The following is a 20442-nucleotide window of genomic DNA, read 5'->3' as shown; positions in this document are numbered from 1 at the left end:
TTGTTTGTGCAGCAGTGTTGCCGCGCATTGTTTGTCGCGCAGTGTTGATGTCGCATTGTTTGTGCGGCAGTGTTGATGTGCTGCATTGTTTGTGCAGCAGTGTTGATGTGCATTGTTTGTGCAGCAGTGTTGACATGCATTGTTTGTGCAGCAGTGTTGACATGCATTGTTTGTGCAGCAGTGTTGACGTGCATTGTTTGTGCAGCAGTGTTGATGTGCATTGTTTGTGCAGCTGTGTTGACATGTATTGTTTGTGCAGCAGTGTTGACATGTATTGTTTGCGCAGCAGTGTTGACATGTATTGTTTGTGCAGCAGTGTTGATGTGCATTGTTTGTGCAGCAGTGTTGATGTGCATTGTTTGCGCAGCAGTGTTGATGTGCATTGTTTGTGCAGCAGTGTTGATGTGCATTGTTTGTGCAGCAGTGTTGATGTGCATTGTTTGTGCAGCTGTGTTGACATGTATTGTTTGTGCAGCAGTGTTGACATGTATTGTTTGTGCAGCAGTGTTGACATGCATTGTTTGCGCAGCAGTGTTGACATGTATTGTTTGTGCAGCAGTGTTGACGTGCATTGTTTGTGCAGCAGTGTTGCCGTGCATTGTTTGTGCGGCAGTGTTGATGTGCATTGTTTGTGCGGCAGTGTTGATGTGCATTGTTTGTGCGGCAGTGTTGATGTGCATTGTTTGTGCAGCAGTGTTGATGTGCATTGTTTGTGCAGCAGTGTTGACATGCATTGTTTGTGCAGCAGTGTTGACATGCATTGTTTGTGCAGCAGTGTTGACGTGCATTGTTTGTGCAGCAGTGTTGATGTGCATTGTTTGTGCAGCAGTGTTGATGTGCATTGTTTGTGCAGCAGTGTTGACATGCATTGTTTGTGCAGCAGTGTTGATGTGCATTGTTTGTGCAGCAGTGTTGATGTGCATTGTTTGTGCAGCAGTGTTGACATGCATTGTTTGTGCAGCAGTGTTGACATGCATTGTTTGTGCAGCAGTGATGATGTGCATTGTTTGTGCAGCAGTGTTGACATGTATTGTTTGTGCAGCAGTGTTGATGTGCATTGTTTGTGCAGCAGTGTTGACGTGAATTGTTTGTGCAGCAGTGCTGACGTGAATTGTTTATGCAGCAGTGTTGACATGCATTGTTTGTGCAGCAGTGTTTGTGCAGCAGTGTTGACGTGAATTGTTTGTGCAGCAGTGCTGACGTGAATTGTTTGTGCAGCAGTGTTGACGTGCATTGTTTGTGCAGCAGTGTTGACATGCATTGTTTGTGCAGCAGTGTTGACGTGAATTGTTTGTGCAGCAGTGTTGACGTGCATTGTTTGTGCAGCAGTGTTGATGTGCATTGTTTGTGCATATCCTCCATCTATGAGGTGCTTCCTGCCAGGTGGATGTGCTTCAGGAGGTGTAAAGCATGCAGCCAGCTGTATTAGAGGGGTCTGTAAGAGACAGGATACATTACAGCAGGTAAAACATATCTTTCCATATGTACACATATTGGACAGCATATCCCTATCAAACTTGACTGATTTAACTAATACATCTAAAGTAGGTAAAGGCATACATACAAGACATCGAGAGACTGAGTTAGGTTTCTAACAAATGTTCCGATTGAATATAATTATAAACATTTTCTTTGTCACCATTTCAGATAAAAAAATGAAATACTACCTCACACTGACAAAACTCAGTGTGGATCAGTGACCAGCTGGAATGTGAACTATCCCTCTAAAAAAAGCCATGTATGACAGACAGTCTGCTTCTCCCACTGTTGTATGTTCCTGTCGACCTGTATATGAGTGTCACAGTTCAGATGGCTCCACATCAGTCAGCAGTATTGTCATGTCGGTGTGAACAGTATTGTCACGTCAATGTGAACAGTATTGTCACATCAATGTGAACAGTATTGTCACGTCAATGTGAACAGTATTGTCACGTCAATGTTAACAGTATTGTCACGTCAATGTGAACAGAATTGTCACATCAATGTGAACAGTATTGTCACGTCAATGTGAACAGTATTATCACGTCAATGTGAACAGTATTGTCACGTCAGTGTGAACAGTATTGTCATGTCAGTGTGAACTGTATTGTCATGTCAGTGTGAACAGTATTGTCACATCAGTGTGAAGATTATTGCCATGTCGATGTGAACAGTTTCGTCATGTCAGTGTGAACAGTGTTGTCATGTCAGTGTGAACAGTATTGTCATGTCAGTGTGAACAGGATATATAAGTGTGAACAGTGTTGGTGAGAGTTCTCATGTGAAGGCACCATACCGTCAGCCATCATTATTCATTCAGTATGTTGAATGTATGTAGATAAATCTATTTGCAACACAAAGTGAAGACACATTGTACTGTTTTCAAGACTCTGCAAATCTGAGACTTACAAAAGACACCAGTTCACCATTAGACCAATCCATGAGGTGAACCAAGTACAGAAGAGAAAGGAACCCTGTGCTGTTGTCTGTGTCTTGGAATTCCTGAATACTGGAGTCAAGGACAATTAACAACCTGAAGATTTTCAAATCCAACTGAAGACATACCTTTTTAAGAAAACATACAGTGTCTAACTTTTAATTCTTGAGTTGCTCGGAGAGCGCTACTGAGCAGTACTGTTGGACTGGAATTGGCGCTATATAAATGTTTTCATGATGATGATGATGAATATCCTCTTTCTTTAATAAAGCTTTGATACCTGCCTGCCTTTCCAGTGGAATCAAGCAACCCAAAAGTCAGGGTACAAGCCATGAAAGTGTGGCTTTGTACCCTTGGGAGGAAAGGTCTAGGTTCCAGTTACCAGATCCAGTTATTCACCCATTTTCGATGAAGGACAATAGACATTTGTTTAAACTCAACAAGGAGTCGGTATCATGGTATGGTAGCCAAAGATTGTAGTCTGTAGACATAGCCAACTCTAGAGGTTTCATGACCTCAGTATCATCTACAATCGCCTTTCAAGAAAGTTCGGGGTGATGAGTCTTTAAAGAAATCTTAGAATGAAGAACCAAGAGCCTTTACTGCAAGATTGATAGAGACCTAAATCTTTTAGATGTAACAGACACAGACTGTGCGCAGTGTGTAGATGGAATCCATACTGCACCTGCCAGATAAAAACTCTTGGAACACTCTATATTATGATTTATGAAATGGGCAGGCGCATAAAGAGAAATAGGCTTGCTGAAAATATATAAAATGTCTTAAGAAAAGTAAAAGGTTTAATGCAACATTTCTACTTATACATCTTAATTTCTCCCCCATCAGCTACATAACAAATTATTCTATAACTTAAGATAGAGGCATCTTGCTGATCAAGAATAGAGAGCTTGTGCATAGCTGGAGATACAGGGTCAGCCATAATGGCTGCTAACTTTGTCTTTGACACTTCTGTGACAGATTCTGTAAGTTTTGAGAAGGCCAAAGAATGAAAGAGAAGTACATACTCTGCATTTCGAACATGGAACTGAGAACGTAACATGTGTTATATTTGGGATTACACTTTCTTATATCTTTCAGTGTCTACATTTGACCACTTTCTAAAGGGCATTGTGTAATCATGGAACTGAGAATCCCAGGATATCATTAAGTGACACGTAACTGGAGGAGCAGACAAGACGATAGGGGAATTACTACAAATCACAAATTACCTAACTCCAGCCACTTTGGAGATAAAAACTACAAAACAATTTAGCAAAGACACCAGCTAGCTTTGCAAGATCAGTTACCATGTGTTTGGTTGGAAACCTCCTAAACTTGGATCATTTTCCCCGATTTAAAGGTCACATGCAACCAAAAAAACAAACATAATTAAAACACAATTATCACTTATTCAGGACATATAAAATACATTGCTGATGAAAAAACAAATAAACAAAATTATAAGCGTACAATCGCAAATCAAAAGTGCAATATTTGGTACTTGGGTTTACTGCCCAACGAAGCACCCGGGAGACCAAACCCAGTCAGAGCGGACGGGTGTGCACTCAAGTGTAACGAAGCCTTTCATTGGCTGGTTCATTTGCCGATATGCTGAGGGCTCATTGTGTGTGTGTATATAGAGATGTTGGGTTTTGTAAATACATGCTCATTTTTTCTGCATTTGGGTTCGTTCAATCCAATCAACAAATACTGAGATGGTGAACTACTGTGTGGCTGGAAACTGTCGTTCTTTCAAGTACAAAGCAGGACTTGAAACTGACAATCTGAGATTGCACCAGTTTCCGCCTGATCCAGTCATCCAAGAAAAATGGATGCTGTTTGTTTGCAACCCACAGACATAATAACATGTCATGTGTACAAGTATCACACCTGCCTATCTGTGTAATTACATAATGTGACAGAGACAGAACTCAGGTGCATGAGCCATAAATCAATGTATTTTGTTTATGGTGTATAGCCTGATAAGTTTCAAGTTCAAATTGCATGTGGTCAGTGATTGTGCATTGCATATTGTCATTAGCAGACAGGCAGGCAGACACATAGGTGTCAATAAAACAGACATTGAGTTTTGTCTGTGACAGAGACTGCTTATCACAATCAACATATTTTTCTATGTTTCCATAGACATGTATTAAAACATTTCAGTTTTCAAGCTGAGCAATTATTAACAAAGAAATTAGTATTTCTAATGCTACACTTTCTTGAAAACTTGGTTTGCAAATCTGCCAACCCCAAAAAGCAAGATGTGAAAACATGTAAGAAAAAGTATGGGACCAGTGTATTTTTATTACTGCAGACCAAAGATGCATGTAATCACAAGTAACATCTTTTGTTCTCCTACTTCAACAACGATAATCCTTGCACGCATCACTTGCTGTGTTTATACGTGTCGCCTTCCCGGTTCAAACAGCGCGAACATAATCACTGCGCACGCTATGTGTTGCGTTGCATGTGACCTTTAAAATAGGTGGATTTGGGCACACTTTTACAACACTTCAAGATAAATAAATTTCTTTTGGTTAAAAAAAATTCACATTTTCACAAAACATGATTCTCAGTAGGCATCCATAGTAGCAGACTTGTGTTGATACTTCTAGATCAACACCCAGCAAAATTTGTCAACTAACGGATCAAAACATCCTTCCATCAATAGGATTACCTTTGTCCTGAGACATCAGTATCATCCATAGCCTTCAGGTTAATGTCATTGAAAACATCAACACTGAGGCAAGCACAGGCCACTGATTAGGATTATACAGGTGCTTCAGATATGGAAAAACTCAGTCTTGATGTGATAAACCTATATCGACTACCCAGTATATATCAGATGAATACATCATCCACAGGTATATTTCTGTAGGATAAAAACACAGTTGATGCACCCATTACACCAAAGTGGTGGAAGTCTGAGAGCTGCCTGACTTCTTGCTCTCATCCCACGCTGACATACTTCAATACAACTGGTATACTGTTATCATTCAACCAGAACATGGGAGGGAGGACTCCCAACTAATATACAGCGGTCAATCTCGAGTGGACATGGAAAGAGGCAGGTCAGGGAGGAGGGAGGACTTCCAACTACCATAAAGATAGTTTACTTCAAAATTTAAATCAAGCATAATAACATCATATAACTCAGCTCCACTGTACTTTTCCTTCGATATTAGAAAATTTAACACATTACATATGCAACTGCGTCATGGAGCTAGTACATTAAGTTACGATCTGTACAGAGTAGGGCTAATCACTGATCCATCCTGCGCATGTGGCAACCCTTGTGAAAATGCTCATCACTATTTCTGAGAATGTTCTTTATACAATCAACTTAGAAACATCATGCTTAAAGCTCTTCAAGATGTATGTGCTAGTAATCTGTGATTACACTCTGTTATTTTAAACAGCATTGCAGATCTGACAAATCATAAAAATGAAAATATAATAAAAATGTACATCAGTATATAAGCAAATCTAAACGATTCCAGTGGTCTTCTCTCTATACACCTTTTGTATTATAACATTTCCCCTGGACTGTCAGTCTTCCTCCTGTGTCTGTTTCTAATAATTTCTTGTAATGTAATTAGTTATTGTAAATATCTTTGGAGAGGGGTTTTATAAGTTGTAAGAACTTGTCCCCGATCCTTTTGACATTATGAATAAAATATGTTTAAACTAACCACCATAAAGAGTTCCATCTCAGGTGGGGTGGAGGGAAGACTACCAACTACCATAAAGAGATCCATCTCAGGTGGGGTGGGGGAAGACTACCAACTACCATAAAGAGCTCCATCTCAGGTGGGGTGGAGGGAAGACTACCAACTACCATAAAGAGATCCATCTCAGGTGGGGTGGAGGGGAGGACTACCAACTACCATAAAGAGTTCCATCTCAGGTGGGGTGGAGGGAAGGACAACCACCTACCATAAAGAGCTCCATCTCAGGTGGGGTGGAGGGAAGACTACCAACTACCATAAAGAGCTCCATCTCAGGTGGGGTGGAGGGAAGACTACCAACTACCATAGAGTTCCATCTCAGGTGGGGTGGAGGGAAGACTACCAACCACCATAAAGAGTTCCATCTCAGGTGGGGTGGAGGGAAAGACTACCAACTACCATAAAGAGTTCCATCTCAGGTGGGGTGGAGGGATGACTACCAACTACCATAAAGAGTTCCATCTCAGGTGGGGTGGAGGGAAGGACTACCAACTACCATAAAGAGTTCCATCTCAGGTGGGGTGGAGGGAAGAAGGACTACCACCTACCATAAAGGTGGGTGGAGGGAAGACTCCAACTATCTCAGGTGGGGGTGGAGGGAAGACTACCAACTACCATAAAGAGTTCCATCTCAGGTGGGGTGGAGGGAAGACTACCAACTACCATAAAGAGCTCCATCTCAGGTGGGGTGGAGGGAAGACTACCAACTACCATAAAGAGTTCCATCTCAGGTGGGGTGGAGGGAAGACTACCAACTACCATCATAAAGAGAGCTCCATCTCAGGTGGGGTGGAGGGAAGGAGATCCATCTCCATAGGTGGGGTGGAGGGAAGGACTACCAACTACCATAAAGAGTTCCATCTCAGGTGGGGTGGAGGGAAGGACAACCAACCTACATATAAAGAGGTCCATTTCAGAGCTCCATCTCAGGTGGGGTGGAGGGAAGACTACCAACTACCATAAAGAGCTCCATCTCAGGTGGGGTGGAGGGAAGACTACCAACTACCATAGAGTTCCATCTCAGGTGGGGTGGAGGGAAGACTACCAACCACCATAAAGAGTTCCATCTCAGGTGGGGTGGAGGGAAAGACTACCAACTACCATAAAGAGTTCCATCTCAGGTGGGGTGGAGGGATGACTACCAACTACCATAAAGAGTTCCATCTCAGGTGGGGTGGAGGGAAGACTACCAACTACCATAAAGAGTTCCATCTCAGGTGGGGTGGAGGGAAGACTACCAACTACCATAAAGAGATCCATCTCAGGTGGGGTGGAGGGAAGACTACCAACTACCATAAAGAGCTCCATCTCAGGTGGGGTGGAGGGAAGACTACCAACTACCATAAAGAGTTCCATCTCAGGTGGGGTGGAGGGAAGACTACCAAACCCCATAAAGAGTTCCATCTCAGGTTAGGGTGGAGAGAAGGACTACCAACTACCATAAAGAGTTCTACTCAAGGACATGCAGGACTACTAGCTTTTACACAGCTCTACTCCAAAAGGGTATGGGAGAGGTAGAAGAGCTTTGAATGTATGCAAGCCTTGCCGTTTGGAAAATTATGTAGCAAGGCATTGAGTCATCCAATAGATGACATCCTTACCTTGCAAACCTGCTGCCTGGGTTTACGTTTTTGGTCAAGTAGACAAGGTTTTGAACTTTATGTAAGGAGGTTTGGCAAGTTTATGCCCACTACAAGTGGACTATATCCTGATTGCCTGAGATGAAACTGATCAGCAAAGTGCAAAAATAGGTAAGTGTGTCATCTGTGACACACTCCCTGTGACACACATGGAAATATTTACATCACTCTTGCACTGATTACCTGCCTAGAGAAAACATTTCTGCACTTAATGTCCACTTACCAATCCTGCTATGGGTGTGGCTTGTTTGTTGATCCTTTTGACTGAGCCAGGCCTCAAACAGTTAAGTAATCTAAACAAAGATTTTTCAGTGAGAATAACAACAATAGTGCTAGTAATGACATAGCTAATCACAAAGTCATGCTGAGAATATTAAAAACATTTTGATCAATATTTACAACATAATCTTAATCCTTAAAAGAAGAACTGCCGGGATTTTCCGGAAAGCCGTCCAGGGCTGTAAAACGGAAATTTGGGGAAAATTGGGGGACAAAAATGGACCATATAACCGCCCGGGCGATAATTCAGAAATAAAATAATTCAATAGTCGGGAACTAAAATCGACTCACTGTCGAGTTTCATCCTGATTAGATATCGTGTAGATGCACGCAAAATGTTGCCAAAATGAAATCTTCGCAATTCAACATGTAGTAGTCATAACATTATTTATTTATCTGAAAAATGTGTTGCCAATATACCCTGGGCTTATCTTGTGACAGTTAAAACATACCTAATAATTCAAGAAATCAAGGCAGTCATCTTGCCTCTTCGTAAACCGAAACTTGATCATCAGCCATTTTGTAAGCATGTGACTATCATCCAATCAGAAAGCTGCTGTCAAATTTGTCAGCCAATCAAATTTAACCTTACAATGTTACGGTACCAATATTGTAATGTAGAGGGTTATAGGTCATGCAGTTGTTTACATACGCTACAAGGCGGGACAGACAGAACATGTGACATACATTATGTACTTTTTAATGATAACAACATTTCCTTGAATAAAGATTTATTTATTTATTTTAAGATTTATTTAGACAGTTACAAATTGTGATTGTTTATCACAGAAGTTGCCGTTTGCTGGAGCCCTGATTTGTCTGATCAGTTCCTTAAATTAAATGTCAGTGTCTTCAAAACCTTCAAAGACGTCCAGCTCATCATCACTATCGAAGATGGCTTGGATTTCTTCATTGGTTGCCATGTCAAAATCTACCTCCGGAATTTCATTTTCGACCGCTTGGTCTTCTTCGTCTTCTACCGGTACTTCAAGGCCAGACAAGACATCACGTAGTCGAGTGTTCAGCCGGTCAAGGGCCACTGTCCGACCACGGGGCGCAATTCCACAACATTCAAAACTTCTGACTATTGTGTCCTTGTTCAGTGTGGCCACAGCACTGGCGACGAAATCCACTATTCGTTGGTAGGATGGTTTCCTGCGATAACCTTTGTTTGTATACTCCTTTTCGCCATTTGCAAACCAATCCGTCCATTGGACACGAAGTGCTTTCTTAAACGGTCCATTGACGGAGACATCCAGTGGCTGCAGGTAAGATGTTGTTTTAGGAGGGATCAGTTTCACAACAGTTTTTCGTCGCTTGAATGCATCAAGAAGTTCGGCCTTCTTGTGAGCTGAGCATTCATCCATGAACAGCACAGCAGGTTGGATATGAAACAACTGAGCAGATCGTTGTCCAAACACTGTGTTAATCCACAATTGCATCAGTTCATAATTAATTGATCCCTTAGTAGCTACTGTCAAATAAACATTCTTTGGTAAGTTCACCTTTGGCACATTTTTCAATCCTTTAAGGATAATCATTGTCTTCAATACCCGTCCAGCAGCATTCACACACAGCACGGCAGTAAAACGCGCTTTCGTAGCACCACAGTGACTTGCGTCAACATTTTTGTTTCCAACAAAATCTATAGTTGTTGAACTCAACATATCAACATACACGGGTGTTTCATCCATATTGTATATCTGGTCAGCGTCCATATCTGAAGTTACTGCAGGGATGCTGTCTAAATAATCGCTGGCAATTTGTGCCTTCTCTCCCGCAGATTTATTGTCTGCTTGACCAGCGTGTGTTATCTTCCTCACTGACAGTTTGTTACGCTTCATGAAGTTGTAGATCCACTTGTCAGAACACTTGAATTCCACAGTTTTGATGCCAAGTTCTTTAGCCATTGTTAATGCCTTCTCTCTTAAACGGCGATAATTAACGATCAGTTTGTTAGCACGTTGATCTACAACCCATTGATAAAGGTCAGTCTCCAAATCCCTGTGTTTCGGTCCTCGACCACCACCAACAAATCTGCGTCTCTTTTTATCTGGTGTGTTTGTTAGTTCAGATTCTTTTGAACACCATTCCCGTAAACGTTTCCTATCGATTGCCAACTCTCTTGAAGCAGCAGATAAATTACCAGAAAGTTCTTTCACTCGCTTAACGGCATCTAATTTGTCACTAATGGTGTATGACCGCTGGACACGTTTCGCTGAACCAGTATTCTTCTCTGTCGCCATTGTCAGGAATGAAAATGTGTAGGTTTTGCCCGACATATATTCCAAGTGTAAACTATGTGTTTATAACAATTAAGTACCGGTACGTTTGATCACTAATCAACTCTTCTCCAACTGTTTACATAACGTGTACACACCTGTGGGGGACGATAACAATAAATTCGTTTTTGAGACAGCAACTGCAATTAATTATACCGACACTGATGATTACCGGTACAGTGATAATTTATTTGTAAAAACAATTGGTAAAAACAAGAGACGCACGTGTGTGTTTGCTTTTCATTCAAGCAGTACTAGAAGTGGGTTGGACAATATGCCCTTATTTGGAATTACGCAATGCTTTTTGTGTCAGCTAATCTGATTGGCTTATTGAAAGCCACCATCTTTCTAGGTCATCAAAACATCACACCGGTAAGTTTTTATGTCGCTTTGAAACGGTGTGCCTCTAAACGCATGAACATAAATGACGTAACAATAACGTTAGGTAATGTAATGTAAATGAAGATTTTTCAATTAAATCAGGCAGTTTTAACCATTAGTGTAAAATCTGTGTGTCAAAACGGACACGATATCCTGCGCAATAGTGTTGTTAAATTTATTTTCCTACACGTTTATATTCATCTACAATGAACCTCTGACACATAAATAACGAAGTTTACTGTGAATTATATTTCTAAATAGCAGTAATGAAAAAATAAGTTTTAACCCCATATAATCGCCCACCTAAAATAAACGCCCATGGGCGAATTATTGAGTGGGCGGCTTTCCGGAAAATCCCGGTGTTAATGTTCATTGCCACATGTATGGCTGTCAGTCAAGAAGAACAAAGTCTTGATGAACTGGCTCCTTCCATGTCAAAACACCTTTCACCCCAATACCAGTAAACTTGACAGAAACAAGAATTACCTTCTGTGGTCATGGAACAGTCCACAGAAGATGACGCCAATTTAAATGAACTGGCCTGAACCTTGACTTACCATCAACTGCTGTTAGCAGCGTTATAGGTACAGAAACATTTCCACGGCATATTAACATAGAACAAGAAGACAAGGTCATCAATATCCCCCGCAGTGGAAAAATACTCTTCATGATTATGTCTACAAGTTATGATTATGTCAAATATTTAGGTGTGTATATAGAAAAGTGGAAGGAGAGTATTGAAAGGTTTTGAAAGTTCTGCTCCAGAAAAGAGCACTATCACCAATTTCAGTCTATGTATGTGCCAAGTTTGGTGAAGAAACATTCAACGGTTTTAGAGTTCTTCTCCGGAAAAGAGCACAACCACCAATTTCAGTCTAAGTCAAACTTGTTGCCATGGAAACGCCAAAAATATTTTATTCAGAATTCCAAAACTACCAAAAGGCACCAGTACACCACCAGATCTATCTATGTGCCAAGTTTGGTGAAGAAATAGTGAACAGTTTTAGAGTTCTGCTCCGGAAAAGAGCACTACCACCAATTTCAGGCTAAGTCAAACTTGTTGCCATGGAAACGCCAAAAATATTTTATTCAGAATTCCAAAACTACCAAAAGGCACCAGTACACCACCAGATCTATGTATGTGCCAAGTTTGGTGAAGAAACATTCGACGGTTTTAGAGTTCTGCTCCGGAAAAGACAAATGTGCACGGACGGACGGACGGACGGAGTCCATTTTAATACCCCCTGCAAAACGCGTTGTGGGGGATAATAAATACAGAACATCTACATGGAGCATGCATGCTGACAGTTTATGTGCAATTCAGAAAATTGAATTTCTGTGAAAAAAAACAGATGTAACTTCGAGTAAAAGTTCATCAAAATCTTCTTTTTACTCTTTCCAAATAGAATGTCATCTTTAAACAAGAACATGTATGGAAGGATGGATGATTTTGCCCCAATACGTATCACGCTAATTTTAACTAAGTTCAATAGATGGAGTGTTCCAAGTTTCCCATGCACCATGAAGTTTGGAGCACCTTTTGTACTGACATAGAAAATACATTTAATTTCCGTCCCTGTCATATGGCATACTTTGTTCTTGTTCTGTAAGTATTGGTAGGAATCAACTTTTTCCAAAACATCAGAACTAATTGTGAAATAATTTTTTGATCCTTCAAATATGAATGTTTTAGTTTTGCTAATAATAACTTTAAGCTTCAGATGTTTACAACTGCTATGATGATCTCTTGAAGATCATAATACATTTCTGCCAAATCATGGCCAGTGATCTTTTCCTGGTCTTACTCCAAGCTTGTTAGATTACCATATATATTCTGGTACATACTAAAAATAACATTAAAACACTTCCCAAAACAAATTATTTTGGAAGAGTTGTATGATGTTTGAAACATGTTTAAAAGTTGTGAAAAGTAGACAACAAAGCCTGGAGCTGTTAAAGTGAGTGAGTGAGTATGGTTTTACACCGCTTTTAGCAATATTCCAGCAATATCACGGTGGGGGACACCAGAAATAGGCTTCACACATTGTACCCATGTGGGGAATCGAACTCAGGTCTTTGATGTGATGAGGGAACGCTTTAACCACTAGGCTACCTTACTGCCCCTGGAGCTGCTAAAATACTGCATCATATTAAAGTGAACAGGGTGAAGTTGAAAATTCATTCCTCTTGTCTGTTGTCAATCTGAATCTAAAAGCAGTGACGTAAATAATATCCGCATAAGGCATTGTCAATGGCCTCCTTTAAATCTAGTTAAGTTGAGTGCTGGAAGTTGAGTGCTGGAAGTGAACTGGGAGTTTGATGTTATCAAACAATATCAGATCATCAATATTCTTAATTCAGCTTTCTGGCCCGATTACCTTGCACTGACTTTGCCAGTCTGAACAGACATTCTGGTTCATGTGCAGAAAAAACAGATAAGCAAAGAGGGGAGCACAACTGGTTCCCATGAGGACAACTAGTTCTTACCTGAATGTCTTCCTCCTAACATTTTGTAGATTTTATCAATGAGGAAGTCATACATTTCACATATTATTCAGATACTTCAGATGGTATTTGCTCTCATTCACACTAAAGATATACATAGATATACACACTACAGATAATGTGTAACAGCAGATATACACACTACAGATCATGTGTAACGGCAGATATACACACTACTGATCATGTGTAACAGCAGATATACACACTACAGATCATGTGTAACAGCAGATATACACACTACAGATCATGTGTAATGGCAGATATACACACTACAGATCATGTGTAACGGCAGATATACACACTACAGATCATGTGTAATGGCAGATATACACACTACTGATCATGTGTAACGGCAGATATACACACTACAGATCATGTGTAACGGCAGATATACACTACAGATCATGTGTAATGGCAGATATACACACTACAGATCATGTGTAATGGCAGATATACACACTACTGATCATGTGTAATGGCAGATATACACACTACAGATCATGTGTAATGGCAGATATACACACTACAGATCATGTGTAACGGCAGATATACACACTACAGATCATGTGTAACAGATATATACACTACAGATCATGTGTAATGGTAGATATACACACTACAGATCATGTGTAATGGCAGATATACACACTACAGATCATGTGTAATGGCAGATATACACACTACAGATCATGTGTAATGGCAGATATACACACTACAGATCATGTGTAACGGCAGATATACACACTACAGATCATGTGTAATGGCAGATATACACACTACAGATCATGTGTAATGGCAGATATACACACTACTGATCATGTGTAATGGCAGATATACACACTACAGATCATGTGTAACAGCAGATATACACACTACAGATAATGTGCAACAGCAGATATACACACTACAGATAATGTGTAATGGCAGATATACACACTACAGATCATGTGTAACAGCAGATATACACACTACAGATCATGTGTAATGGCAGATATACACACTACAGATCATGTGTAATGGCAGATATACACACTACAGATCATGTGTAACGGCAGATATACACACTACAGATCATGTGTAACGGCAGATATACACACTACAGATCATGTGTAACAGCAGATATACACACTACAGATAATGTGTAATGGCAGATATACACACTACAGACAGATAATGTGTAACGGCAGATATACACACTACAGATCATGTGTAACAGCAGATATACACACTACAGATCATGTGTAACAGCAGATATACACACTACAGATCATGTGTAATCACACTACAGATCATATGTAACGGCAGATATACACACTACAGATCATGTGTAATGGCAGATATACACACTACAGATCATGTGTAACGGCAGATATACACACTACAGATCATGTGTAACAGCAGATATACACACTACAGATCATGTGTAACAGCAGATATACACACTACAGATCATGTGTAACGGCAGATATACACACTACAGATAATGTGTAACAGCAGATATACACACTACAGATCATGTGTAACGGCAGATATACACACTACAGATCATGTGTAATGGCAGATATACACACTACAGATCATGTGTAACGGCAGATATATACACTACAGATCAAATGTTAAGGAGTACAGGCAACATACCACGACGACTTCAAGCTGCCTAAAATAAGACCTGAACTGCACCACTCCTGGTTTTATCTATATGCAGTATAGTCACCTAAATTTATTGTGTAATCATTCTAATTTAATCCATTACTGCAACCAACTTCTATTTCTCTCAGTTGACAGTAAAGTTCAACAGAGAAATCACTCCAATCCAGACACACTACGGTGACGCATGTGGCAGTGCTGGGGCCATACCAGTGTTTCAACCAGAACAACTTTAATGATGCATTATAAGTTTTATGGCATGTGTTAGCCAGAACAATGATGAGATCAAAGTCCCAGTTTGAAGAGCAAAAGGTCATGGCATTTTGGTTAGAAAGACCATCGGGGTGAGGAAGCATTGTGTTTGAAAGGTTGTCTCCTGCCTGTATCACAAGAGCTTCCTTATGCACAGCACAGATCTACACTGGGCAATTATGGCAACATGACAATGATCTTTATATAGATACACAGCCATCATTTCACATTTGAAGTTATTTGAATTAGGGTGTTTCAGCTAGTTAATGGTATCAAATGTTGCCAATGGTAATGTTTCATTGCTTTCTCTTTCAGCTAGTTAATGGTATCAAATGTTGCCAATGGCAATGTTTCATTCTCTTTCAGCTAGTTAATGGTATCAAATGTTGCCAATGGTAATGTTTCATTGCTTTCTCTTTCAGCTAGTTAATGGTATCAAATGTTGCCAATGACAATGTTTCATTGCTTTCTCTTTCAGCTAGTTAATGGTATCAAATGTTGCCAATGGCAATGTTTCATTGCTTTCTCTTTCAGCTAGTTAATGGTATCAAATGTTGCCAATGGCAATGTTTCATTGCTTTCCCTTTCACCTAGTTAATGGTATCAAATGTTGCCAATGGCAATGTTTCATTCATTAAAAAGATACAAATCAGGAATATTAAACATCATCATTTTCCTGAAAGTAGGATTTTGTCTCCCAAACAGTGAATTACCAACTGGAAGTATCATCACTGTGCATCATGCTATGTGCAACACGCTGTGCATCATGTTATGTGCAACTCACTGTACATCATGCTATGTGCAACACGCTGTGCATCATGTTATGTGCAACATTCTGTGCATCACGCTATGTGCATCACGCTGTGCATCACACTATGTGCATCACACTGTGTAGTAGAGAATCTTTGAGAAACCAAGAGTTAAAGGAGTGGGTAATGTTACATTGGTAAGATACTTGCCAACAGGTAACATGGGTTTGGTAAGGCTCGTGAAGAAAAATGTAAAGTTAAATCTTTTTGGGGAATTCACGAAAATTGTGTGTTTGGCATATATTTTTTTCATGTTCAAAAAATGTGCATCACACTGTGTATCACACTGTGTATCACACTATGTGTATCACACTGTGTATCACACTGTGCATCACACTATGTGCATCAGGCTTTGTGTATCACACTGTGTATCACACTATGTGCATCACACTGTGTATCACACTATGTGCATCACACTATGTGTGTCACACTATGTGCATCAGGCTATGTGTATCACTCTGTATCACGCTATGTGTATCACACTATGTGCATCACACTGTGTATCACACTATGTGCATCACACTGTGTATCACACTATGTGCATCACACTGTGCATCACACTATGTGCATCACACTGTGTATCACTCTGTATCACACTGTGCATCACACTATGTGCATCACACTGTGTATCACACTATGTGCATCACACTGTGCATCACACTATGTGCATCACACTGTGTATCACACTATGTGTATCACACTGTATCACACTGTGTATCACACTATGTGCATCACACTATGTGTATCACACTGTGTATCACACTATGTGCATCACACTATGTGTATCACACTATGTGCATCACACTATGTGTATCACACTGTGTATCACACTATGTGTATCACACTATGTGCATCAGGCTATGTGCAAGACGCTGAGCATCACACTATGTGCAACTAGCTGAGCATCACGCTATATATGTGCAACATGAAGTGTATCACACTATGTGCAACACGCAGTGCATCACAGTATGTATATCACACTATGTGCAACTTGCAGTGTATCACACTGTATATCACACTATGTGCATCATGCTATGTGCAACACGCTGAGCATCACACTATGTGCAACACACTGTGATTCACACTATGTGCAACACGCTGAGCATCATGCTATGTGCAACATGCAGTGCATCACACGATGTGTATCACACTATGTGCATCAGGCTATGTGCAAGACGCTCTGCATCATGCTATGTCCAGTCTTTCTTGGGGATCAGGAATACCAGTGAGAAAAACCTGGTCCATGATGTAAAGGATGAAACGTGATGACAGCCCTCTTGTCCAAGAGTTTGCCTATGGCTTGTCTATAACCGATACAACCTTGGGTTCTCAGAGCTGATACCGATGTCCTTCTGGATGTGTCATCAAAGGGGGCCTCTTGACGATATCCTTCCTAAATAACTTTGAGGATCCACTGACTGGTCATTATGACCTTCCAGTTTACTGCAAAATCTAATAAACGGCTGCCCACTGGACTCTGAAACACCTTTGTAGGAAACATGGGGGTCTTCTGCTCATGACCCTTGTCGATTAGCTACAGTCAAGGTCCATGCTACAAAAGTCTGGGAAGAAAGCAGTGAGTCAAGTCGATTTAGGCCTGGGCTTTCCATCCTTCATGGCCTGAAACCCTTTCCCATATCCCTTTTAATGAGACTTGGGCTTTCATCTGCTGTGCTGCCTTAGATCCAGTTCCCAGAACTTCTTCTGTGGACCCCCAAATCTTGAGTTGCTGATGAGAAAGCTGATGTTAGAGCCTTGTGGAACTTCTTATCTTCCCTCGATTTTAGGACATCTATAGGACAACTGTCAGCAAATGTGTGTCTGGCTGAATTGTGATCTGAATATTCCATTCTCAATGTCAGGGAACATAAAATTCGGATCCTGTGAAGCATATGTAAAATGTTCAATATAACTGTGAGAAGATTGTCTACTAATAGTCTGCAGTTTGTGTGGCCCAAGTTGCTTATGCAGTCCCTGTGGCCCTTGCACTAGACCAACTCTCTGTGCGTGTGCTGTTACCTCTGATCCCTTTCTCTGCTCTGATGATCAGCCGACTGCCTACAGACTGTGGACCATGCTGTCCGTGACTTCTACTTGATGAACACTTGTTGACCTATCAATGCATGGGCAGTCCATAAGATCAAAGTTGTGGTCCATGCTTTGCACCTCAGGGTATACCTCAGCTGAGTTGACAGTAGCAGCTGGTGCAGTCCATGACTTAAACTCCGACCTGACTCGTGAGGAGGAGGGAGATGAAAGTGACCCTCTTCATGAGATATCACTGAAGATCGATCTCCTAGATCATTTATCAAATCTCAAAAAGGTTTAAGAGCCCCAATAAGGCCTCCTCTGTGACAAACGTGGGTTTCACGGCCAAAGGGGTAGACGGAAGGATCAGATAGGACAGGAGGGAATCCTGGAGCACAGTTCCTTTGTCATCTATTATTCCTGACCTTTATTAACAACCAGAGCATACATTTCAAAACCTATGATGATAGCTGCACTGGGTAACAATGGCAAGCAATGGGTGAAGAAACAGCAAGGGGTGTCAACACTCTCCCAGCAATCTCCCTGCGGATGCTGAGGGGACATTAATTTCCAACATGCTGAGCAATTTTTTTGTACCCGAGGGGGGAGGGGGCAAAATATTTTTAGAGCCCTTAGATTTACCCATGATAACCAAATAAAAAGTCAAACCTTAGAAAAAAAATTTCAGAAAACAAGTAAATATGTTTGCATGTGTGCCTCAGCAAAAAAGTATGAAGTTTCCAGGGCCTTTCATTAGGGGAGATAACTCCTGCACTATGGGAAGAAAGACAACACAAAACCATAGACTTTAAAAGTTTTATACAAGGTAAACCTGTAAATTCAGAAACAAGCTTCAGGGAAAAGGCAATGAAATGTTATGGGGCTTATTCCTAAGACTTACTTCTTGCATAACATTCTTGCAATGTATTGTAAGATCAGCAACTTTTCTTCATAACACACTTACAAGATCTTAAAGTCTGGTGGCAATTGTCATGTATACAAGCTATCACATTCATATTACACATACTACAAGACCTTTAAGTCAATTGACTATAGTTGTCAAGACTACAATTTATAACATTCATACTACACTTACTCGCAGAGGAGGATTCCATTCTCCAGAGATTTCCGGGGGTCATCAGGATACACAAATGTCTTCCTGGTAACAGCCTGAAACAGAAAGTGATCAGTGCAGAAAACATTTTATAGATGACAGAATATGCAAACTTTCATAGCAAAGCCTTTTACAGTTTCCAAATAATGTTCCTGAAACAAAACATGATGATGATATGATATGATGATGATAGGATATTCATATAGCGCACATATCCACGCAACTAGTACATGCTCAAGGTGCTTGACTGTTCCTTTGATGAACAGATGTCTTTTTTTCTGGCATTCTTTTAACCCAACTGAACTCCCTGGGGAGTATTGAACTCATGCAGTTAGGTGCAGCGAGTTATCATGCAGCCTCATCCTCACGAGGTACACATTTGCAGCTGGGTGAACTGGGACACATACCCGGTAGTATTTTGTCCAATGATACTGCACATTACTATACCCGCAACTAGGTGTCTACACGTGCTCGTGTGTCCTACCGTCGAATGAGTGGGTTCTTTTAAGTGCACAGGGTTGTGTACTGCACACTAGGGGTAGTGAAAGCACTGAAAGAGCCTACAAGTAATGTTAGCTCCAAGGTTTTTTTTACACCCGGTCACAAGTGGGGATCGATCCAGGCACCTTTAGCTTTGTAGCGCGGCGCCTTAGACAGATCCCCCACATGACGGACAAATGGTCAGACAGACCTATTCCTATATCCATTTTCCACTTTTTGGAGGGGAGAAAAAGGTATTCATCATTAATGTTCATCAGAAGTTCATGGCAATATTTTACAACAATATTGACTCTTTCTGTATGAACTATGTCAGCACTATGCAAGTACCATTTTGTAAACTTACAGAATATTGGTTAGTGTCCTAGTTGTTGCTTTACTGGGCTTGTTGTTTGTTAGTTTTGAAGGATAGGAGATATACTGTTTTGTTTACATTTCCCTTACCAACAAGTTGCGTGTAAGTGACTCGGGGAGTATGGTTCTAAAACACTCACTGCAGTGATTCTGGAGGCGTTAGGCAGTTGGTCAAGTAGGCCAATAGCAAATGAAAAGATCAGTCCTGGTTTCAACTTTCAAGTCCCATGATCACCTTTTTTTAAAAAAAACAGCCATATTGACAGAGATTTGTCATCAAAACTGCCAGCCTGACAGTGTATATGTCCAACTCGTCAACAATGGGTTCAACTGAAGTCTGTTCACCTGTCAGGACAGTCCATCATCATTCACAACATTGGTGCCCATGCTGTGATGAAAAGGAAGAGTGAAATAGTGTGACTGCTAAAATTTGACACAATTCATATTGTTTGACTAGGTGTCAAAGTTTATTATATTTTGTTTTACTTTTAAACAGAGCCGCATCA

At 40.6% G+C, this 20442-nt stretch overlaps 1 protein-coding gene across 1 annotated transcript in view; it reads right to left on the bottom strand.

Moving 5' to 3' along the window:
* LOC124285514 (LIM and calponin homology domains-containing protein 1-like) overlaps positions 1-20442 on the bottom strand; it is a 162202-nt gene that overhangs the window by 97010 nt on the left and 44750 nt on the right. Inside the window, 2 exon segments of the mRNA XM_046721755.1 lie at positions 8011-8080; positions 19067-19140. Of these exon segments, the coding sequence (XP_046577711.1) occupies positions 8011-8080; positions 19067-19140 (144 nt within the window).

This window comes from Haliotis rubra, unplaced genomic scaffold, assembly GCF_003918875.1.
Source record: "Haliotis rubra isolate DU_JTF1 unplaced genomic scaffold, ASM391887v1 Scf361, whole genome shotgun sequence".
Classification (NCBI taxonomy): Eukaryota; Metazoa; Mollusca; class Gastropoda; order Lepetellida; family Haliotidae; genus Haliotis; species Haliotis rubra.
This window is presented reverse-complemented; position numbering and strand designations above follow the sequence as displayed.